Source organism: Thecamonas trahens, assembly GCF_000142905.1.
Source record: "Thecamonas trahens ATCC 50062 unplaced genomic scaffold supercont1.3, whole genome shotgun sequence".
Taxonomy (NCBI): Eukaryota; order Apusomonadida; family Apusomonadidae; genus Thecamonas; species Thecamonas trahens.
Window position 1 is genome coordinate 554,819 of NW_013657677.1, and position 18,770 is coordinate 573,588.

The 18,770-nt window shown below is 64.6% G+C and overlaps 11 protein-coding genes across 11 annotated transcripts; 4 read left to right on the forward strand and 7 right to left on the reverse strand.

Moving 5' to 3' along the window:
* Positions 1–58: 58 nt before the first annotated feature.
* AMSG_00818 (uncoupling protein 2) lies at positions 59–1,015 on the reverse strand (the record flags this gene model as incomplete). Its single annotated transcript, XM_013907084.1, has 1 exon — positions 59–1,015. The coding sequence occupies one exon, from the start codon at positions 1,013–1,015 to the stop codon at positions 59–61; it is 957 nt and encodes a 318-aa protein (XP_013762538.1).
* A 730-nt stretch (positions 1,016–1,745) lies between these two features.
* Positions 1,746–2,653, forward strand: AMSG_00819 (uncharacterized protein). Its single transcript, XM_013907085.1, has one exon. It carries the CDS (start codon positions 1,756–1,758, stop codon positions 2,626–2,628), a length of 873 nt encoding a protein of 290 aa, XP_013762539.1. The 5' UTR covers positions 1,746–1,755; the 3' UTR covers positions 2,629–2,653.
* Positions 2,654–2,718: 65 nt separating this feature from the next.
* Positions 2,719–4,785, forward strand: AMSG_00820 (POLK protein). The gene has a single exon (XM_013907086.1). It carries the CDS (start codon positions 2,788–2,790, stop codon positions 4,525–4,527), a length of 1,740 nt encoding a protein of 579 aa, XP_013762540.1. The 5' UTR covers positions 2,719–2,787; the 3' UTR covers positions 4,528–4,785.
* AMSG_00821 (pre-mRNA splicing protein) lies at positions 4,546–4,974 on the reverse strand (the record flags this gene model as incomplete). The annotated part of the gene is made up of 1 exon (XM_013907087.1): positions 4,546–4,974. The coding sequence occupies one exon, from the start codon at positions 4,972–4,974 to the stop codon at positions 4,546–4,548; it is 429 nt and encodes a 142-aa protein (XP_013762541.1).
* Positions 4,975–5,201: 227 nt separating this feature from the next.
* AMSG_00822 (uncharacterized protein) lies at positions 5,202–6,813 on the reverse strand (the record flags this gene model as incomplete). Its single annotated transcript, XM_013907088.1, has 3 exons — positions 5,202–6,059; positions 6,097–6,266; positions 6,501–6,813. The coding sequence occupies 3 exons, from the start codon at positions 6,811–6,813 to the stop codon at positions 5,202–5,204; spliced, it is 1,341 nt and encodes a 446-aa protein (XP_013762542.1).
* Positions 6,814–6,898: 85 nt separating this feature from the next.
* Positions 6,899–7,638, reverse strand: AMSG_00823 (uncharacterized protein). Its single transcript, XM_013907089.1, has one exon. The coding sequence runs from the start codon at positions 7,620–7,622 to the stop codon at positions 6,924–6,926; it is 699 nt and encodes a 232-aa protein (XP_013762543.1). The 5' UTR covers positions 7,623–7,638; the 3' UTR covers positions 6,899–6,923.
* Positions 7,639–8,361: 723 nt separating this feature from the next.
* AMSG_00824 (uncharacterized protein) lies at positions 8,362–9,363 on the forward strand. Its single transcript, XM_013907090.1, has one exon. The coding sequence runs from the start codon at positions 8,424–8,426 to the stop codon at positions 9,348–9,350; it is 927 nt and encodes a 308-aa protein (XP_013762544.1). The 5' UTR covers positions 8,362–8,423; the 3' UTR covers positions 9,351–9,363.
* On the reverse strand, positions 9,349–11,088 carry AMSG_00825 (uncharacterized protein). Its single transcript, XM_013907091.1, has one exon. The coding sequence runs from the start codon at positions 10,680–10,682 to the stop codon at positions 9,363–9,365; it is 1,320 nt and encodes a 439-aa protein (XP_013762545.1). The 5' UTR covers positions 10,683–11,088; the 3' UTR covers positions 9,349–9,362.
* Positions 11,089–11,534: 446 nt separating this feature from the next.
* AMSG_00826 (uncharacterized protein) lies at positions 11,535–13,452 on the reverse strand (the record flags this gene model as incomplete). The annotated part of the gene is made up of 2 exons (XM_013907092.1): positions 13,223–13,452; positions 11,535–12,878 (listed from the first exon to the last, which is right to left on the reverse strand). The coding sequence occupies exon 2, from the start codon at positions 12,819–12,821 to the stop codon at positions 11,535–11,537; it is 1,287 nt and encodes a 428-aa protein (XP_013762546.1). The 5' UTR covers positions 12,822–12,878; positions 13,223–13,452.
* Positions 13,453–13,515: 63 nt separating this feature from the next.
* AMSG_00827 (uncharacterized protein) lies at positions 13,516–15,481 on the reverse strand (the record flags this gene model as incomplete). Its single annotated transcript, XM_013907093.1, has 3 exons — positions 13,516–13,638; positions 13,671–15,268; positions 15,391–15,481. 3 exons carry the CDS (start codon positions 15,479–15,481, stop codon positions 13,516–13,518), a joined length of 1,812 nt encoding a protein of 603 aa, XP_013762547.1.
* A 393-nt stretch (positions 15,482–15,874) lies between these two features.
* On the forward strand, positions 15,875–18,691 carry AMSG_00828 (uncharacterized protein). Its single transcript, XM_013907094.1, has 3 exons — positions 15,875–15,995; positions 16,187–17,298; positions 17,346–18,691. The coding sequence occupies exons 2-3, from the start codon at positions 16,221–16,223 to the stop codon at positions 18,659–18,661; spliced, it is 2,394 nt and encodes a 797-aa protein (XP_013762548.1). The 5' UTR covers positions 15,875–15,995; positions 16,187–16,220; the 3' UTR covers positions 18,662–18,691.
* Positions 18,692–18,770: the final 79 nt, after the last annotated feature.

Below are 18,770 nucleotides of genomic sequence, written 5' to 3' on the forward strand. Positions count from 1 at the left end.
GCGTGGCTTTCGGGGGAGGGGGGGGGGGGGGGCGAAGGGAAGATCGGATGGCGGGGATTCAGTCCATGTACTCGAGGCCAAAGAGGCGACGGAGCTGCTCGTAGAGCGGAAAGAGGACGAGGTTGAGCGGAGCAAGGCGGACAAAGAACGCGGTCCAGCCGCGGTAAAAGACCATCGGGCCTTCATCACGGATCATGCATGAGGCGCAGTGGATGAGGCCGCGGTACGACTTGCCCATTTGCGGCGCGGTCTGGTATCGGGTCATGAGGATGTCAGCCGGAGCCGAGAGGGTGGTCATAAAGAAGGCGGCCACAATAGAGGCAACAACGTGCAGGACCGGGCCGTCACCGAGGAGGCCTGCAGCCTTGGCGCGGGTCTTGGTCAGATCGTAGGCCGTGAGCTGACCGGTGGTGATGAGCGCTCCGCGAATAAGTAGGGCGCCGGCACCCCGATACAGTGCGGTTGGACCTTCGTCGCGCGCGATGGTGTAAAGGGCATGGAAGAGGCCGCGGTAGCGTGGCGGCGAGCCGGCCCTCGCCCCGGTCGTTAGCACGCCGTCGACCACCTTGCCGGCCTCGGCCTGCAGCCGGACCTTGACCTGGTACGTCGGGGTGGAGACCCAGTAGCCCAGGCCGCCAGCAGCAAACGAGGCCAGCGCCATGGCAGCCGGCGACTTGCTGGCAGCGTGTGCCTCGCTATCGGCCTCGCCGGCCGAGAACTGCATGTCAAGCCAGTCGCGGAGGAGCGGATAGAAGCCCATGCGGAGGCCGGAGGAGCACGCGATCGACGCCGAGTTGGCCAGCATGCCCGGCTTCCACAATCCGCGCCACAGTCCTTCGGTACGGATCACCTGTCGCGCAAAGGCTACAATGTTGCTCGGCTTGCCGCCCTCGCCCATCCGGCCCATCGCCGCCCGCACCGCCTCGCCGCCCTTGGTCGAGCTCGAGCTCGTCGACGCCTGGCCCGGCGGCGAGACCTGCCACCGGATGCGCAGCGTGTCCAGCGGGTTGAACATTGCCACTGCAAGCCCCGCACTGTTGCTCGTCGGTACAGCCACCAGCCCCATGGAGCAACGTGACATCCCGCCGTCACACTGCCTGTAAGTCTGCTGAGCACTGGCCCTCGCTCCCCGACAAGGATCCCTCCCCGACACCCCGCTCTCACTACCCAACCACCAACTGCCACGCCTCGGCCACGCTGTGCCTGACGAGACCTACCTGCCGAGCGATGCAGGGATGTTCTTGGCCAGTTCGCTCTTTGACTGATCCACCTTGCTCTGCCGCATGATCGTCAGGTGTGGCGTGAGAGTGAGGTGCCCCCGCCACGCAAGGCCAGCCATCGCCCACAGCTGCACTTTGATCACGGTCATGCGCAGCATTCACAAGAGCAGGGGGAGGGGGAGAGGACTGACGGTCAAGCCGGTGTCATGAGCGTCAACGAGTCTCGCGATCGCGAGACTTGCACAAGAAAGAGACCCTGAAGCTGTGTCCGGGCAAGGCCGCGGCTTACAGCGGCGACTGTCGGCCGAGCGGCTGCCAGCCGCTGCCGGCCGGCCACCCATCAGATCAGTGTCTCCATCGGTCGGCAAAGCCATTGTGACCGGTCGGTCACGATGGGCCACAATGGGTGCTTTGCGGTGGTAGACATGGCGCAAAAAGAGGAGATGTTTGCAGGCAAGAAAGCCCTGGCACGCGTGTGGTTCCCTCCAAACTCCCGCAACAAGGGTGGCTCCGGCTTGGACCACAGGACAGCGAGATGGCAGCAGCTAGATACGACCACTTGACAAAAGCAGCAATGATGATTGGACAGTGTGTAGGCGTGCTGGTGCTGGTGTGTATGCTCGGTATGGCTCTGTCTGCTGTGGTCGACCCCGTGTACACCGGCCACTCTTCGTGCAATATCAAGGTCATTAACAATGGCCCGTCCGGCTGCACCATGCCGGCCCACATCGGAGAGGACATCTACGAGATGGCCAAGACTCATCAGCTGGTCATCGAGGGGAGGGTCTCGGAGGTCTCGCTGGTCAACACAACCGGCAACGTTGCTGGTCTGTCTCTCTCCACCACCCTGTGGCAGCCGATCGGCAAGGGATCGGCTATCGGCGTGTGGAATGAGGACACCCCGCTGGCCAACATCTCGTCGACTGCAGTCTACTCTGGCGCGTATGCGCTCCAGCTTGATACGCCGATCGATGACGGCAAGCGCTTGACGTGGTCTGTCAACGGCGGGCTCTCGTCCTCGGACAAGAGCGCCGTCTGGTCAACCCATCTCAGCCTCCGCCTCGAGATTGTTGTCGGCTTCTCAAGCGTGTGCAACGGGTCCGACTGCCACAACTGCGTCTCCGACCCGTCGATCTGCCGCTTCTGCCCGGCATCCGAGTCGCGCTCGCGTGGCTGCTGGCCAACCTCGTTCTCGCACACTTGCTTCGACTCGATTGCCCAGTGCGACGCGCCACCGCCGCCCGCGCCGTCGCCATCGCCGAGCGGCTTGTCGACCAGCAAGATGGCCATTGCTGTTGCCGGTGGTGTCGGCGGCCTCGCTGTCATTGCCGCTATCTTCTTCTTTGTCTGGCGTGCCCGTGCGTCGAAGACGGGCTCAGCCGAGGGCTCGGCTCTGCTCAAGCCGTAGCTGCGTCGGTAAACCACGACCTTTTCTGCCCGCCCAGACCTCTCGCCCACCCCCACCTTGCAACGGGAAAGTGAGGAGGAAGATAGAGATAGAAAGCGGAAGTTAGGAAGACGCACCCACACACCCTGCCGCCGCACCCACCCTTCACGCAGCTACGGCATGGCAAGTCGGAGCGGGAGCGGGAGCGGGAGTGGGAGCGGGAGCAGGAAAGGGGAAGACAACGACGACGACGGAACGGGCGCGTCGGGGGTCGGCGCGGCGCTTGCGGGGCGGATGGCGCTCAACACAAACAAGGCTGGGATGGGCAAGGTCGATGCTGAGGCGGTCAACAAGATCATTATGTCTATGTCCGAGGGCTCGCGGTATCTAGAGGCTGAGAAGGAGCGGCACGCCCGGACGGCAGTGCGCATTGCCGACATGAAGGCGCGGGCGAGCAAGATCGGAGCGGTGCAGCGGGCCGGCATGGCGCGCAAGGCAGCAGTCATGCTAGAGGCGCTGGAGGCTGAGCGCGAGCTGGGCACGACCATGGTTCTTGTCGACATGGACATGTTCTACGCCGCCATCGAGGAGCGCGACAACCCAGAGCTCCGCGGCAAGCCGATGGCGGTCGGCGGCATGTCGATGATCTCCACCTCCAACTACGTGGCGCGCCAGTATGGCGTCCGCGCGGCCATGCCGGGCTACATCGGCAAGGCGCTTTGTCCAGAGCTGATTCTGGTCAAGTCGCACTTTGACAAGTACAAGGCCGCCGCCGCCACCATCCGCGGCATCCTCGCCGAGTATGACGAGCACGTCCAGGCCGTCTCGCTCGACGAAGCGTACGTAGACATCACCGCCCGCGTGAAGGCGGTCATGGATGCCACAGGCAGTAGCCACGAGATCGCAGCAGGTGGCGTTGTTGCCGAGATGCGGCAGAGGATTTTCGACGCGACACACCTGACGGCGTCAGCAGGCACCGGGCCCAACAAGCTGGTGGCCAAGATCGCGGCCGACATGAACAAGCCCAATGGGCAGACGTATGTGGCACCAGACCGCGATGCTGTGCTCTCATTTATGGCGCGGCTCCCGGTCCGCAAAGTACCCGGCATCGGCAAGGTCACGGCCCAAGTGCTTGACGCGCTTGGTGTGCGGACGTGTGCGGACGTGCTCGGCGAGCGCCGCGGCGAGCTCCTGCTCTTGTTCTCGGCCAAGTCGTCGCGGTTCTTCTTTCGCGCTGCGCTTGGCCTCGGCTCGGGCTCGTCAACTACCACAGACGTTGTTCGCGTCCGCAAGTCAATCGGCCACGAGCGAACCTTTGGCGCAGTCTCAGCCCGCAACCAGCTCGTGGCCAAGCTCTCGTCGCTGGCCGGCATGGTTGTCCGCGACATGCAGGCCAAGAGCCTCAAAGGTGCGACGGTGGTACTCAAGCTCAAGACTACGGCGTTCAAGGTCATCTCGCGGTCGACAACGCTCCGTGCGCCGACCGACGCCTTTGACGATGTCTACGGCGCTGCTGTCGCCATGCTCCACGAAGAGCTCCCGCTCACGCTTCGCCTCATGGGCATTCGCATGACTGGTCTTGTCGACGCCCGCTCGGCCTCACTTCGCGACCACCTTGTCCGCGCTTCCGCCGCTCCGCTTCTCCCGCCGCTCGACTGCCCAGTCTGCTCTGCGCAGCTGCGGATCTCGACCGCTGCCATGAGCGCGCACGTCGAGGCATGTCTCGAGGGTGTCACCGAGGACGCAGCCGCCAAGGCTGCTGCTGGCTCAGCTAAGGCCGGGCCTGCGGCCACGCTTGACACCTTTTTCGCGCACGCGCCTTTGCCACATCGAGCATCACGCGCCCGACGGCGAAAGAAGCCGCGGCGGCAGAGGAAGCAGGGCGCAAGCGCGGCTGGACAAGTCATTGTGCTCGACTGAGTGCGGCGCTGCGTTCGCTCAATAGCGGTAGCGGGTCGAGTAGTCGATAGGCGAGACGGCAAGGCCCTTGCCCTGTGTAGCGGCCACGTAGACGGCCTCGATGATGGAGATGAGATCGTCCTCGTCCTCGATGAGAAAGTTGATCTTGTTGTTGTTGCCCGACGAGACGTCGACGAGGATGTGGCGGTTGCGGTAGAAGAACATGATGGTGCACGAGTCAACGAGCTCGTACATGACGGTAAACTCGGGAACCTCAGAGATGTCGACGACATAGATGACAGCAAACTTGGAGACCTTGTCGGCAATCCTGGCCAGGATCTCGTCCTGAGCCATGCACTCGGGCGACCAGTCGTGACCCCATCGGATAATGACCACCTTCTCCTCTTCGGTCACAATGGCCTGGTCCACAGCCCACCCAGACCCGAGGTGCGGGAGCATGTACGACATGGCTCACGCGGGAGGGAAGAGTCGAGTGTGGCGGGTCTCTCTCCGTGTGCCGCGACGGTGGTGGTGGTGGTGGTGGTGGTGGTGGCGGCCGCGGCGAGTGGCCCGAGTCGCGTTCAATGGCACCCGAGCTGCCTGCCGCCTCCCACTACACGTCTGCCAATATGGCAGCAAAACAGGTGGGTGACGCTTGCCTTTTACGCGGCTGAGCGGTTTAACACTTGTTGCATCTAGTGGTGCTGGGGTGATGAGGCCATGATGGCGGCGTCAAAGGCCGGGATCGAGGACGTGAGCGAGGGCGACATGGCGACATCGGTGTACTGTGCGCCGGACGCGGCAAACCGCGGAATGCGCCAGTGGCTCGATGGCACCGTACCGTCGAGTTCGGACGCGGGCTGGGTGTAGAGCAGCGAACCGCCCTGCGGTGGATCTGCGGGGTATGCCGGCCAGGCGTAGCGGCGCGCGGGAGAGGCTCCTGGGTATCGAACAGGCGAAGCTGCAGGCGACAGCGGTGGGCGTGGCGACGGCGGCGGCGGCGGCAGCGGGTCAGCCCCGAGCTGGGCTGACGAGTTCTGTGCAGCGCGCCGTGCGGCGCGGAGCTCCGCCATCTTGGCAGCCACTTGCTCATCGACTCGCGATCGGCATCGACCTGCTGTGCCGGGCGACGGGGTTGTGTCGGCGGCGACCGACGATGTGGCCACCGCCGCCACCGACGCCGCAGCGGCAGCATCGGCTTGCCGATGGGCAAGCGACGCCGCGAGCGAGGTAGCGACTGGCGCGGGGGCTACAGTATTGAGTTGGGCGAGCAAGACTGAGCGGAGCTCGGCTTGCGCGTCTGCCATCGCCGACTTTGCTTCCGCCGACGCGGCCGGGAGCGCGGCAAAGGTCGCTACCGCAGCAGTGCGGCTGGCGCCATCAGCCGAGAGCCGGGCCCGGGCGTGCGCGGCGCCGGCGGCTCTGCTCTCGGCCACCTCTTCCCTCACACGCCGCTCCCATGCGGCTGCGCGCAACGATCCCTCGCCTGCGCTGCCATTCTGAGCCACCAACGCCCGCAGCAGCGCCACAATTTCCTCCTGGGTCTCGCGCATCTGTGACTTGGCCGGTGATGGCAGAGGTGGGGGTGACGGAGACGGCGTCTTTGGGCGCGGTGAAGGCGACTTGCGTCGGCTCGGTGATGGTGAACGCCGCCGAGGGGGCGACGGTGAACTCGGCTTGGGCAGCGTCGAGGACTCGACTGTGGCCTCCACCTGCGGCACCACGGCCACACCCCGGATCCTTGCCTGACGCATCCGCCGCTCCCTCGCAGCACGCGCCACGCGTTCTCTGTGCGACAACTGCGACTTGCGTTCTGCAAAGATAATGAGTAGCGATTCGTTGGCCAGAAGGGAGAGGTGCGGAGGGAGACAGCCCCCGAAAAAAAACCCGCTCCTCGCCAGCTGCATGCACCGTTGGCGCCAAGGACAGGCGAGTGACTACCAGCGAGGACGGGGGAGAGGGGGAGAGGACGGGGACGGGGAGGAGGTACGTACGCTCACGGAGAGCAGCCTTCTTGGCAGCGAGCTCGTTCTCGTAGGCGACATAGGTTCGTGTGTAGTGGCGCGAGGCAGTGCCGGCAGAGAGGGTGAGCGGGACCGAGGTACGGCGCGGTGCAAAGAGCGGCGTCTCTCGGGCGACCGAGCCGTCTCGGCCGAGGCGGGCAACCTTGAGGCGGGAGCGCCTACGCGTGCGATCCGGGTGGTAGCCACTGCGGGTGCTCTCTCGTGCGGCTGCTCTCCGCATCCGTGCTTCGGCTATCAGTCGGGCTTCCAGCCCGCTTTGCGTCTCACCAGCTTTGGTCGCCATGACCACTTCCCGGCCCGCAGAGTGAGGTGCGGCGACTTGGCGAGTTGGTCCTCCTCGGCCCCGCTTGGCCTTGACTCGCCGACTAGGTGGAGGGGGGGATCTTTACAACGCTACGCCATGCCGTACTTGCGGCGGAGCTCTTCGACTGAAAGGCGCGCCTCCTCATTGAGATCATTGAGCTCGGCGGCAACGTCCTCGGCAGCGAGATCGGCCTCGGCCTCGGCGATGCCGGTTTCATCGTCGAGCTCATGATCGTCAACAAACTCTTCGTCCTCATCGTACTCTTCGGCATCGTCGTCGCTCTTGCCGTCGCTGTCGTCGTCGTTGATGTGAGCCTCGGCCATGGCTGCGTAGCGCGCACGGAGCACCTCGATGGGGATGTTGGCCTCGTCCTCCAGGCCCTTGATCTCGTCCTCCCCTCCGAGCCCGCCGAGCGCCTCTTCAGCGGCGATGCCCGACTCATCGTCCACCTCATTGTCCGCCACAAACTCGTCGTCGTCGTCATCATCGTCATCATTGCCATTGCTCCGATCGAGCCCGCGGCCGTCGAGCGCCTTTGCCTTCTTTTTGCCCTTGTCCTTGTCCTTTGCCTTTTTCTTGCCCTTGTCCTTGCTCTTGCTCTTGCCCTTGTCCTTCTCCTTACCCTTGCCCTTGCTCTTGCTCTTGCTCTTGCTCTTGCTCTTGTCCTTGCCCTTGCCCTTGTTTTTGCCCTTGCCCTTGTCCTCGCCCTCGTCATCGCTGTACGAGTACGAGTACGAGTACGTATACTCGTCGTCGTCGCCGTCGCTCCCGTGCTTGCGCTTGCTCATCCTCGGCGCAGGTGTAGAGTGGTGTGCCGGGTGTGTCGGTGCCTCGGCGTGTTGACCGCCGTCGACTCGTCGCCGCACACTCTGTGGCCGCTGCATGTGTCACCCGATGTGGCTGCCATTGTGAACCCAGCGTCCGCCAGTCACTGTAGTTGTAGCTTGTTGCCATAGCCATCGCTTCAACCATCGTCATTGTCGTCATTATCGCTATCGCCATCGCCAACGCCATCGCCATCGCCAACCTACGCCTGTGGATCGATCCAGCCGCGCTCGATGGCCGCTCCCGATGGCCGCTCTCGATGGTCACTTAGGTATGGTAGACACACTCACCCCCAAGTGATAACACACATCATGACCATCATAGGTGGCGTGGACCATCCCCACAACATCGGGACGTTGCCAACTGACATTGCCACACCATTCATTTGGCGAGTAATGCCGTGACATGCGCACGTCACCGAGTTGGCGCCACCCGGGCGAGGAGCAAGCAGAGCAGACTGGGCGGACAGGGCGGGAAGAGGGACAGGTACAGAGCACACCACACTCCACTACACCACCGCTACATCTCCAACCACCTCCACCACCACCACCACCACCACCACCACCACCGCACACCCTTGCCCATCAGCGCACACCCTTGCCCATCAGCGCACACACACACACACGCACCACCACACCCTTGGCCTCCACCACCCACCCACCACCACCACCCCGAGCCTGCATACATCGCATCACATCACATCACACACACATCACACACGCATACATACATATCACGTCGACGAGGAATACATACTGGAATCGATGTCAGGAAGAGAGGCCAGCGAGTCGAGGTCGAGCAGGAGAGTGCGGAGCAAGAAGGAGAAGGACAAGGCAAAGGGCCGCAACTACAAGGCAGAGTACGCAGAGGCAAAGAAGGCGTACGACCAGCTCAAGGCAAAGTATCTGGACTTGCTGGCTTCGGTCGGTGACGGGGAGGCCAAGCAAGCCCGGAGCGAACAGGCCCATGGAGACGATGGGGCAAACGGGGCAGAGCGGATCCGCGAGGGCCTCGCTGCGAGGACGGAGGCGCTGCAGCTGAAGCGCGAGAATGCGGCGCTGGTTGCTCGTGTCGCTGCGCTCGAGACGGAACTCGCCGCAGAGGCCTCGCACAAGGCCAAGGTGCTGAAGGAGCGCGACGAGCTCGAGGTCCAGACCCGCGAGCTGGAGGCCTCCATGTCGGCCTCGATGGAGTCGGTGGCCTCGCTCTCGGCCACCATGCGCCAGGTTGCCCCGCTTGTCGAGGAGCTCGAAGGCCTCAAGGTCACTCACTCGAAGCTCCTCAAGTCACACTCCAAAGTCCGGCGCCGCCTGGAGAAGAAGCAGAACCAGCTGCAGCTGCTGCGCGCCGAACTGGAGGCGCTCGACGCCCGCGACGCACCCGAAGCCGGCTCGCCCGCCCGCGTCAAGATGGCGGCGGCTGTTGCCGCAGCCTCAGCCGGCGACGCCCCGCAGGCGATTGCCGACGAGCTGTTGGCGCTCCCGGTTGTCGCTGCGGCCATCGAGCGCGCCTCGATGATGGCCAAGATCTCGTGCACCATGAAGTCGGTCGAGACCGAGGCTCTCTTGCTAGCCACTATGGACGAGCTCAACGAACTTAAGGTCCAGATGCGCCAGCTCGCCGAGCTCAACAACGAGCTCAACGCCGAGAACATTGCCCTCCTCAGCCGCATCACGTCCCCGCGCCAATAACAGCACTCTGCTTTACTCGCCACTCCCACTAGCCTGCTGCAGGCCCGATGCCCACGACACGGTCGGCACCGACGCGCCAGCCGCAACCGGTGCCCGCATGGGACGACTGCCGCCACCGCCCGGCACCGGCCGCGGCCGTGCTCCGCTGAGCGTCGACCCGTACTCGGGAAACCGCTCTGCCGATCCACCGCCGAACCCACGCCCCGGCCGGATGGCCGCCTGCGGCTGCAGCAGCGATTGCTCATGGGCGCGCAGCCGCTCCGCCGATGCAATACCGCGCCGCGACCGCTTCTTGGCCCGCCGCGTCCGCTTGCGCCGGATGTACCACTTGGACCGCCGGCACATGATGATGAGCGGAATGGCGAGGGCAACAACGCACACCGCGAGCACCACGATGACCACAGAGAGAATAAGCCGGAACGCCGGCGGCGGCGGCGGCCCTTGTGTGGGCGAGACCGGGAAGATCGGCGGCGGCGGCGGCGGCTTTGGTGCTGACGGCGGCGGCGGCGACGTTGGTGGCGGCGGCAGATTTCCGAGCTTGAAAATCGAAAACTGGGGCATGATGCCGCGCTCGTTTCGGCACTGAGTCACCATAAAGGTGTCCCACGAGGCCACCAGCGTGGCGTTGCACTCGTCAAACACCTGCGCCGTCCCAAGGTACGGCAGCATCTGGGTCCGGGTCACTGTCGCCGCCGCCGGCTGGACCGCGTAGTAAAACACGCCCCCGGTCTTGGCTGCCGCTGTCGCGGCCAAATCGTAGTCGAGGATCGAGTCGTCAAGCCGACGCTGAAGAACGGAAAATGCATAGATTTCGATGCCATCGACCCAGAGCACCTGCCCGCTCTCGCCCGAGTTGTACACACTGAGCGTCCGCGGCGTAAATTGGGCGCCATTGACAGGGCCGAGGTACTGCAGGGCCTTAAAGTCATCAAGCAGGATGTGGCCGAGCTCGGGGCCTTCGGACGCCTCGCACGCCGCAATGACTGTTGCGTACTCGTTGTCGATCGAGGCCGCAATGAACTTGGGAATTGGCGCAGCATCAATAACTGTCACGTCCGACGTATCGTGGTCCACGCTCAACAACGTCGCCTTGTACTCGCTCATCAACACCAGCCGCGAACCGTTGGCTGTGATGAGCACGTCCTCGGGCTTGGCCACGTCGGACTGAGGCACGGTCTTGCCCACCATCGACATCGAGTACAGGTCCAGGACCACAAACGAGAGCCGCCCAACAGCCTCGCCAGTCACCGGATCCAGCCTTCCATCGGTGGCCGGCGCCCATGCGAGCTGAATGAGGGCCCGACCCGCGTTGAGGATGATAACCCGCTCCATGTCGCCGAGAAAGACAAACGAGTTGACCGACGCTAGCGTCCTTCCATCGAGCTGATACAGCACGTCCGGGTACAAGACGTAGATGCTGGGCTCGGAGCCCGGGAGCAGTACGTCCTTCCCACCTGAATGTCCACCGCCTCGAACCGCTCCGGGTTCGCCGGCTTGGTGATCATTCCGAACGGTGGTATCGAGCTATGTGGCGTTGGCGATGGCGACGATGGCGGCGACGACGTCATTAGTGGCGACGGTGATGCGACTTGGTCCCTCTCGTCTGCTACAGTCGCTCTCTGACCCGCGGCCGCGGCAATGGGGACGGCTAAGGCAAAGGCGAGGGCGAGGGCAAGGGCGAGGGCCAGTCCCTGTCGGCTTGGTCGTCGACCGTGCATGGGGGTAAGGGGGGGAGGGGGGAGGGGGAGGAGGGAGGGGAGAGAGGTGGGAAGGGGGGGGGAAGGAGAGGGGAGAGTGTTGTCTGCGTGCGCAGACGAGGAAGGGGGTGGGTGTCACACGTGCTTGTCATTTGGCCTGAACTTGGCCATTTGGCAAAGAGGCCGAGTAGCAAAGCGATGGCAGTGGCAAGGGCAAGTAGATGACCTCGTCGTCGCCTTCAAGGATGCTCCGATGGAGCTCGACATGCCGCTGGGGGAACGCTGTTGTGGACCGCGCCCGAGGTGTTGGCCACGACGGTCGCGTTAGCATGATCAAATCATGTGGGGAAGGGGGGGGGGGGGGAAAGAGGAGATGTAGATGTGTGAGAGGAGAGAGTTGACAATGACTTTGTACATACTGGCGTGAGCGTTCGAGCTCGTCGATCACTTTGAACTGGGAGGGGTTCGGGAGCACGACGAAACATGCTCACGCAAACGGATCGTTGAGGTTACGACCCTTGGTGTCCGTCTCGTCAAGGCCAGTAAAGGTGAAGCGCGACTTCTTGCCCGATGCAGCCTCCTTGTTGAGCTCGTCGCCCATGAGGTTGTCGGCCTCGATGTTCTTACGGTAGCGGCGGTAGAGTAAGATGGCTGCGATGACGCAGCCGATGCAGCAGACGCCTGCGACGGCGAGCGAGGAGATGAGGATGACCTTGCCGCGGATGGACTTGACCGGCGCCGGCGGCGAGGGCAGGACATAGTTGCACTTGTTGGCCGAGCACGAGGAGGTGTAGCCGTCGGCCGGGGTAAAGTCGAGGGTGCAGTCGGCGTTTGTGGTGCAGTCGACGCACTCACCGGCCTGGCAGACCTTGTGCAGGCCGCACACCGGACTGCATGGGCTGTCGTAGTACGGCGCGCCCGAGCGCGGGGCCGGTAGCTCGGTAATGTTGCCGGGCGAGTACTTGCAAAGGAGGAGGCCGCCGTTGTTGGCGTCGCAGTTACTCACTGAGCCAGGCTGATCAAAGATGCCGCAGGGAATCGACGTGGTGCACTCGATGCAGTTGCCCGAAGCCACACAGGTGTAGCGCCCACATCGCTCGTCCGAGCATGCGCCATCAGTCACCATGGTGTCGTTGACCATCGAGTTATCCGCGTCGTAGGTGGGGACCCAGGCAAAGGGCCGCGCGCCGGTGCCGACAGCCGAGCCCTCAGCATCTGTCTCACCCATGGCCACCCGGGCCGGCACAGGCTGCGCGCCGCGGAGCGCGATGGGCTGGCGGCCCTCGAGCCGGCCGACAACATAGTTAAAGTCATTGAGCGCCGGCTCGTCGCACGGAAAGATGACCTGCTTCTCAAACGCCTCGCAGTCGACGCGCTCCAGGGGGCCGCTCTTGGCCTCGCCGGCGTTGTACAGCGGCGTGTATGACATCAAGACCGAAAAGGCAATAAAAGGCACCTCGCGCTCGTAGTCGTAGATGTAGTCGCGGGTGTTGAACGAGGTGACCTCGGCCCGGAAGCCCGCCACCGTCGACGCGTTGAATGTGTCGCCAACCATCGAAGGCTGGGTCGTTGTCGCCAGCAGCGAGACCTCCTCCGATGCTGCAAAGGTAAACTCAGGCAGCCGGCGGAGCGTCGCGCCAGTGTCGACATCGCGGATCACCACCCACGCATTGACAACCTTGGCCTCGAGGAACGCCATTTCGGCCGAGATCGGGTTCGTCTCGCCGGTGAGCACCTTTCCATTTCGCGGTCGACGGCCAGCGCCACCGAGCATGTCTTGGCCGCTGTGATGTCTTCCAGAGTAGCTTCGACATAGAGAACGGACGGAAAGCTGGTTTCAAGACACCTCGTGAGTCTGACAGAGGAGTGGCAGGCTGACGGCCGTGCCGTTGCCCGAAAAAAAAAAAGGAGCTCACAGGCTCACCCTCGAGCGAATTGCATTGGCTGACTTTTGCAGCGGGCACGCGCCGAGAGGGACTTGGCGAGGACGGGAAGAGCGGGGAGGATGAGGATGGGAGAGAGGAAGAAAGGTAAGGTGGAGAGGGGGGAGGGGGGGAGGGGGAGGAGGGGAGGGGGAGAGGGGGGAGGGGAGGGGAACGTCGTGTTGTGCTGGTGTAGGCGGACTAGGGGCGGGAGGGGGAGGGGGAGCGGAGAGAGCACAGCGACAGGACGTACTTGTACTGGCAGACGGGATAGTCGGCAAGGGTGCGCGAGTTGTTGAGGCACTTGGAGAGGCCATTGTCTTCGGAAAAGAAGCGCGGCTTGGGAACAACCAGCTTCCGGAACTCGTTGAGCGGCTCCAGCGGCTTGGTGATGGGGTAGGGACAGGCGGAAGCAAGCGCCATGGCGAGTCCAAGGACCACCAGCGTCGTGCAAGCCTTCATTCGTCGGAAAAGAATGAGTCGAGTGAACGACAGTTGGTGGCAGAATGGCGGCGGCTGGGGAAAGAGGAAACTCGATGGAGACCGTCAAGAGTGGACCCGACGGGAGGAGAGAGCCTCATCAGCGGTGCCGAGGCCGGACTTGAGGATGCGGGCCGAGGTGGAGGGCGAGATGTAGGAGAGCTCGTCGACGACGCGGGCGTGGACCCACTCGGGGAGGCATGCGGCGAGTTGGCGGCGACGTAGTTGGCGGCGGACTCGAACGAGAGGAGGGCATCAAAGCCGTCGGCGTCGAGGAGGGCGATGAGCGCTGAGCGGACGGCCGGGAACGGCTCCTGGCCAATCACATGAGCGCGGACGTACTCGGTCGAGGGCTTAGCCGGCGAGGCCGAAAGGCAGGTGTAGCGGGTAGACATGGAGAGGATGTCGTGGAGGTGGGCGGCGCCGGCCGAGCCAAAGCCGAGCGTCTGGTTGGGAACGAGGAGCTGCAGCCGCTTGGAGGCGCCCTCGAGCGAGATGACGCCATAGGTGTCGAGGAGTGCGTCGACGAGGACCATGACCGGGTCCTTGTCGGGCGCAGCCTCGCGGGCGGCGAGAATGATGTCAGTCAGCGCCTTGATCTGCTCGGTAAGCGGGGCAGTGCCGGAGAGCGGGTCGGCCTCGGACGCTGACGCCTCCATCTCGGCAGTGAGGTCAGGGAGAGCGGCGAGGAGGCCGGCAGTGGCATCGGCAGCGGAGGCGGCGAGGTCCGGCGGCAGGATGGCGCCGGCACCGGCGGCGGTCGCCTCCTTGAGCGTCCACAGCTGGCCGTTGACCTCGGCGATGGACGAGAGCACCTCTGTCGCCCACTGCGACTCGAGGGCTAGCCGGCCGGCGAGCTTTTCGCGGCGGACCGAGGCCGTCGGCGACGCCGCCAGCACCGCCATCAGATACGTGCGGGCGCGAACGGTTCGCGGCTCGGTCTCGACCACGTCGGGTGCCACCACCCATCGCGAGTGGATCCAGAAGACGTTCGAGCCGAGGAGGGCCGGAAAGGCGTCAACGGGCACATCCGGAAAGTAAGAGGCCAGCTGCGGGTGGCCGATGACATTGACGCGGACAAGGATCTCGGTCAGCCGCGCGGCCGGCTCCAGAAGCCGCAGCCGCGAGACGAGCGAGGTCGAGACAACAGCCGACGCTGACGCCGCCGCCGATGCCAGCATCTGGCCGCGCGCCGACGAGGTCTTGAGGCCCGACGAGGCCGTGGCCGGTGGGCAGAACGCGTTGAGGTACTCAGCAACAGTGAGGGCGCGCTCGAGGGCAGGCGACGGTGCGACTTGCGAGGCCGAGAGCAGGGCCTCGTCGGCGTCGGCGTCGGGCGAGCCACAGCCGGGCGCGAGCGGCAGCAGCGTCAGCCACTCTTCCTCCTCGATGAGCGAGGCCATGTATGCGTACGAGTTCTGCCGGCGATCACGGGCCATTTGCGACTCGGGCCGTGCAATCTTGACCTCGACCCGCGAGCTCTTCGGCTTGGCCTCCTCGGTCTCCATGGGCGCGATCTCGTCTTCGGGCGAGGCGTCCAAATGGCCCAGATACGGCCGCATCTGGAGGACGTTGGTCAGCGGCGAGAGCGTCGCCACCCCGTTAGCCATGGTCACTACGCACTGCTCTGTCGGCAGTGGAATGAGCTTGGACTCGAACTGCGAGTGGTGGAACGGATGATCCGGCTTGTCGTTGGTGTTCACCTTGTCGTGCATCTCCACCTCCATCCGGAGCACCCGCGCCTCAGGCTTGACTTTCACCTCATGCACGCTCGACACTGCCACGCCCTCTCCGCGCGGCTTGGTCGGGTACTGCAGCACTGTGTATAGTGTATCGTAACCGGATCCATCATAGTGAGTACCGCCGACATGCTCTCCGTCGCCGCCCTTTGCCCTCGGCACGCTCTGCGGCGATGATCCACCCTCTGCACCCACAACGTACGATAGAGGGCATCCTGAAGCTCATGCGAAAGCACTAGGTCGTAGCTGGCCACCACTGGGTCGTCCTCGTCAGCCTTAACTACGTGGGACATGTTGAGAGGGGGGGTGAGAGAGACGTGTGGGTGTTGGGAGTAGGGGAGGGTGGAGGGGTGGGGGGGGGAGAGGGGTGGGGTGGGGGAGGAGGGGGGGGGGGGGGTTCTGGATGGTTCGATCAGGGTCTGTGTGATCTTGGGTAACAGAGCGATGCTGATCGAAGCAGGTTGGACGATGGTGGCCCCGGCGGCTGCGGCTGCGGTGGCTGCGGCGGCTACTGTGGGGGAGGGGGGGAGGGGAGGAGGAGGAGAGACTGAGGTCAGTGGCCAGGTCAGATCCATGGAGCGATGAGGGTGCGAGGTCAGTGGCTGGAGGTCAGCGATGTGGAGTTGGCAAAACCAAGTAGCGTGGTGAGAAGGCACGACAAGCCGGTGATGAGGTCATCTCTCCCACATCAGTCCATCACTGTCGGTGTGAGCGGCACAAGACGAGAGAGAGGCACGCGAGGGAGGACGACACGACAAGAGCCGTCACACGCATCCACTCGACACCAGCAAGTGTTTTACCCAAGAGGTATGTGACAGTATGAGGTAGGCGGTGGCGGGTGGGTGGGTGGGTGGGTGGGCGGGTAGGGTGGAGGAAGGGGCAGATGGGCATGGTGGTGGCAGGGAGGGTGGTGCTGACGTCGTGAAAGAACACAGGATGGGGACATGCTCGGGTGTTCCATGGAAGCTCACGGGTGGCTGATGGTGGTGGATGAGCAGAGTTCAGAAGGATCGTAGCATAGCTCCGAGAACTATGGGGGGAGGTGACGTTGTTCCCACCTCCTCTGGTACCACTTCTCCGTCGGATGACGGATGGACTTTGGTGGGCTCCGCTGATGGCCGCTCGAGGTCGTCGTCGCCAGCTCAAGGCAGTTCGTCATCTGCCGATGTGTTGGCTGCCGATGCCGATGTAGTGGCTGCTGATGTGGCGGCTGCCGATGCCGATGTGTTGGCTGCCGATGCCGATGTAGTGGCTGCTGATGTGGCGGCTGCCGATGCCGATGTAGCGGCTGCCGATGCCGATGTAGCGGCTGCCGATGCCGATGTAGCGGCTGCCGATGCCGATGTAGCGGCTGCCGATGCCGATGTAGCGGCTGCCGATGAGTTGGCTGCCGATGCCAATGTAGCGGACGCCGATGTGGCGGCTGCCGATGGTCCGGTGGCCGACAACCCCACAACACCGGCTGACAATCCCGGCACGTCGGTCGACAAGCTAGCAACCGCTCCATGCGCAGCAGATGGTCACACAGAGTGCAACCACGCCGCAGACGACGAGCTGCCGCCGTATCGTCCGCCAGACTCGCCAACGTACAACCCGAATCAGCGGCTGCGCTTGCGCGTCTCTCAGCCTCGGCCATCGCCGCCTGCGAACGACGTCGACCAGCCGCCGCCGCTGCGGGCCCGCTCGTCAAGCATTGGTTGCCGTCTCCCACAGCCGCAGCCGGAGCCACAGCCGCAGTCGCATCCGACGTCGCAGTCGCAACCACGCCGCCCGCTTGTCCAGCTTGGCTTCATTCTGGCAGCGCTCGTCCTTGCGCTGCTTGTCTTCCGCACGCCGAGCTCGGCCGCTGACGCCGATGCCGTACCGTCGCTTGTGCATGCACTTGACGTCCACCCGCCGGCCTCGTTCTGTGCCACCCCGCAATGCCACCAGATCGTCGCCACCCTCACCGATGTCTTCCGCGAGTTGCATGCGCTCCGCCGCTCGGCGATTCGGAATCAGCTGGCAAGCGTGCTCGACGAGTACCACGAGGCCGTGAGCGAGCTCGAGACCGACGACGATGACGTGCTTGCGCTCTACATGCAAACTGCCATCCTCCGCGGCTTCCACGGTCCGCACGGGCCCGCCGTCGGTCGGGTTGCGGGCTTGGTGCTGCAGCTCGCGCACTCCTCGACCGTGGGGTGGTGGCCGCCGCCGTTTCGCTCCGAGCCCAGATCGACGATGCGTCCGACGCCGCCGCGCTCGTTGCGCCCGAGCTCGAGCCTGTGTGGCAGCTCGCCAGTGCTGTCGTCCGAGCCGCAGCCAAGGTCTCCCCAACAGTCACCGCGCCGCGCGAGAGCGAGCTTCCGCGCGGCCGCGATGAGCTGCACGCGCTGCTCGACGCCGCCGTCACCAACGCCGACAAGCTGGTCGCGGCCGCGCCCGAGCCGAGCCGCGATCTCGTGGCGGCGCTGAAGAACCGGTACAGCCTCGCCCGCACTGTGGCCGCCATCCGTCGCATCCGCGCCCGGCTGGCGGCACTCGGTCACCCTGAGCCGGCACCGACCCCGCCTCCGGCTCGTGGCGGCGCCAAGCACCATGGCAAACCGTACCGCACCTCAAAGCACACCAGCCACAAGCGCAGCAAGCGATGGACGCTCGCCGATGTACTTGCCAGGCTCCAGACCCGGCCGGACAAGATTCGCAACATCGACGAGGCCCGCCGTGCGCTTGCGACGGCCACACCCGCACAGGCCGCTGCAGTCGTCGCCGCCACCCGTACCTCGTTTCAGTTCCTCGCCCACAAGGCCGGCTCCAAGACCACCAAGTACAATGCGCGCATCAACGAGCTTCACACCGAGCTGCGGGCCAGCCTCCGCGAAGGCTCGCGCACCTCCGGTGAGCTCGCCGACATCCTCGACCACATCGAGGGCCTCCGCGCCAAGCTCGCGCGCAAGTCTGCAAAGTGGGAGGCCAAGCGCGATAGGCTGATGCAGATCGCAGGATATGCGCTCGCGCAGGCACGGCCAGGCCGCCCCCGTCACCTCGCCGCCACCTTTGTTGCAGACCTCGCCGCCACCCTCCACACCGCCGCCGACTCGGCCACAGCCGCGCTTCGCGACGTCGAGCTCAGTTTCCTCGATGGCGCGCTCGCCGCGCTCACCGCCGCCGTGCCCTCAGATGAGCTCTCCGATGAGGTCACGCGCGCATCGCGCTCGCTGGGCACCAAGTTGCGTGCCGCAAAGGCCAGTCTCGAGCGCCGTGCCCGCGAGCTCCGCGCCAAGCTTGCCGCCGTCGCCGACGACCTGGGCGCCTCGGCCGACAAGTGGAGCCGCCGCCTCGCCGGCCGGGTCCATGACGCCGTCAAAGGCATTTTGTCCCGCGCCCACACCTCGAAGCACACCAGCCACGGCAAGCACACCAGCCACGGCAAGCACACCAGCCACGGCAAGCACACCAGCCACAAGAGCCGCAAGTGGCGTACCCGCAGGTGAGCGAGCACCTCGGTGCTCCGGCAGTTTTCCGCGTCCAAAAAAAGGTCGTAGTTCTCGCGGTACTCTCTTCTTTCGAGCACCCCCCTGCATCCGGATAGCATACTATCGT